This window comes from Phalaenopsis equestris, unplaced genomic scaffold, assembly GCF_001263595.1.
Source record: "Phalaenopsis equestris unplaced genomic scaffold, ASM126359v1 Scaffold000237, whole genome shotgun sequence".
NCBI lineage: Eukaryota > Viridiplantae > Streptophyta > Magnoliopsida > Asparagales > Orchidaceae > Phalaenopsis > Phalaenopsis equestris.
This window is the reverse complement of record NW_018164679.1, coordinates 1,082,165-1,084,460: the sequence shown is the minus strand read 5'-3', so window position 1 is coordinate 1,084,460 and position 2,296 is coordinate 1,082,165. Positions and strand designations below refer to the sequence as shown.

Sequence of the window (2,296 nt, the reverse complement as noted above, 5' to 3'; positions counted from 1 at the left end):
CCAGACAGCTTATCCGGATCAGCTGCTCATCAGCAGATTATCAGGATAAGTTGCTTATCAGCAGAAGCTGGATAAGCTGCAGCTGCCCCAAACAGACCCTTATAGTTATAAACATTCTGATGCTTTAAAAGCTACAAATAGTCCTTCACGCAACCTCAGATTATAAGACTTAAAAATTGGGGAAAAAGTTTTAAATTTTCTCCTAAAATTCTGCTTGTATTCCAGTCTTGTCAATTGAAAGTATACAGGAATTAAAAAATAGACATATAGTATAGACATACAGATAGAATCGTCCGGTAAGGTCCAGAATACAAAAAAATGACAAAAATATAGAACAGAATAATTTAAGGAAAAATTCACACCTTAGAAAAAGTATTCTGCATGGTCTGCTTCAAATCAAGAATTCGACTGCCAATAATCATTTCTAGAGAACACAGCAGATGCAGCTGTATCCACATACGAGACACAGAATCAAAATCAACCACGTTTACATACTCAAAACTAGTTTACTTTCGGTAACGTGATGGAATATAGCGATTCCAATTCTCAATTTCAAATTCTGGGAGCGCGACGATTCAAATTCGAAGGAATTAGCCGCTTGGATAGATACAAGTCAACTCAAAAGGCTTACAATCCAGAAGGGAGATAAACAGATAAAGAGAGATGAGAAAGATCGAAAGTTGTCGCACCTGCTCGTGAGTTGATCACATGATCGGAGAATCGCGGAGGTGATACTCCTCGAACGCACTTTTGAAATAACTTGACCCTAGATGGAGATTCGGAAGGTGTTCTGAGAAGATGGATAGGCGTTTTAGCAGCTATAGAAGACGACGAAGATCGAGATGGCGAGGGGGTAAGACCCAATGGAACAACAGTCCGCATATTGGGAATCTCCTCTCCGCAATGTAGTTTTCGTGCTCCCTTACTAGACTGTGGAAAATATATACAGATATTTTTGGAGGGGTGGGGGAGCTGATACTGAACACAAGTATAAATTTGGAAATTTTAAAGGCAGACTTCTATTTTTTGAGAAAAAAAAAAATTAAAACTCAAATTAAACATTATCCACAATTTTGATTTCAGCAAATTTATTGTCACGGTCCCGCTCGATAAGGCAAACGGAACGACCCTAAAATAGTCTAATTTAAGTCAAATTTGGTCTTGATCAAACCATTAAACTATTTTTTGAAGTTTTTAGTGGATAATTATATCATAAAAATAGGTTTCAAATTTAACGAGAGTATTGTCAAATCGAGTATCTCGATGAGACGCATCCAACAAGCATGATATCACTCATTTTTTACATCATTAAGACACTAAATTATTCAATATATTGTCCAATCGGGGAATCTCTCTGGGCGAATTCCAACATTTTTTTCTGAACCGAGGACCTGACAAATGTTTTCCGCTCCTGGAACTACCGACCACTGTTCTCAGATTGTCATTTACCACGTTCGAACGCCCCCTACTAGTTTTAGTAAAGCCCCTCGCACAATCACGACTTATGTTATGGAGTAACAAAGCACAACGTAGAGTAACAACCAACATTACGGAGTAATGACCAAAGGAAAATATGTTGAGATTTTCATACCTATTTTATACTGTTTTTTATGATATTGCACTTTAAAGAAATGTATTTTTGATATTTTGTTGCAGGAATAAAGAATTAGGGTCATTGGAGCAAAAAAATGCAAAAAAAAGTAAATTTGGAGCGAAAAAGACCAAAATGTGAAGATTTGAACTAGGCCGCCGACGACGCCCTTGACGCCGCTGACGGCGAGATTTTCCCGAGACTACAGGACAAAAAAATTTCTCTAGAAGCCCGCCGACGGCGCCCTTGAGGCCGCCGACGGCTTGTACAATGGCTAAGGCCAGATTTTGGAGGGGTGCATAAGCAACTCTTTGGAAAACTCATCCACATATTTAAAGAGAAGATTTTGGACTCATCTAAAACTTTAAAAAAACATTTTGGCCGAAAAATAGAGGGGGAGATAGTGTGTTAGAGGTCCTGGAGGTTAGAGAGGTTCGATTAGTGTGTAACAATTGTGAGGATTTCTTTGAGAGATTGTAAGAGTGGAGGGAAAGTGAGAGATTTCTTCCTCCTTGCTACTTCAAAAAGGAATTCCGTGTGCTGTAAAGAAAGGAAGAGATTCAGAGGAACTTTGAGGAGTGTTCTTGGGGATAAATTAGAGATAAGTTATTTACTTGTTGTAGTTTCTATGAATTTCCTTTTATATATGAATTCCGAGTTTTGTTGTGTTTTCCCCATGAGATATGAGTAGTTTTCTCTGTCTTT

At 38.1% G+C, this 2,296-nt stretch overlaps 1 protein-coding gene across 1 annotated transcript in view; it reads right to left on the bottom strand.

Moving 5' to 3' along the window:
• Positions 1 to 950, bottom strand: part of LOC110023956 — a 10,528-nt gene extending 9,578 nt beyond the window's left edge. The window contains exon 1 of the mRNA XM_020723617.1: positions 690 to 950. Coding sequence (XP_020579276.1) covers positions 690 to 882 — 193 coding nt within the window. The 5' untranslated portion in view covers positions 883 to 950. The remainder of the gene's footprint in view (positions 1 to 689) is intronic.
• Positions 951 to 2,296: the final 1,346 nt, after the last annotated feature.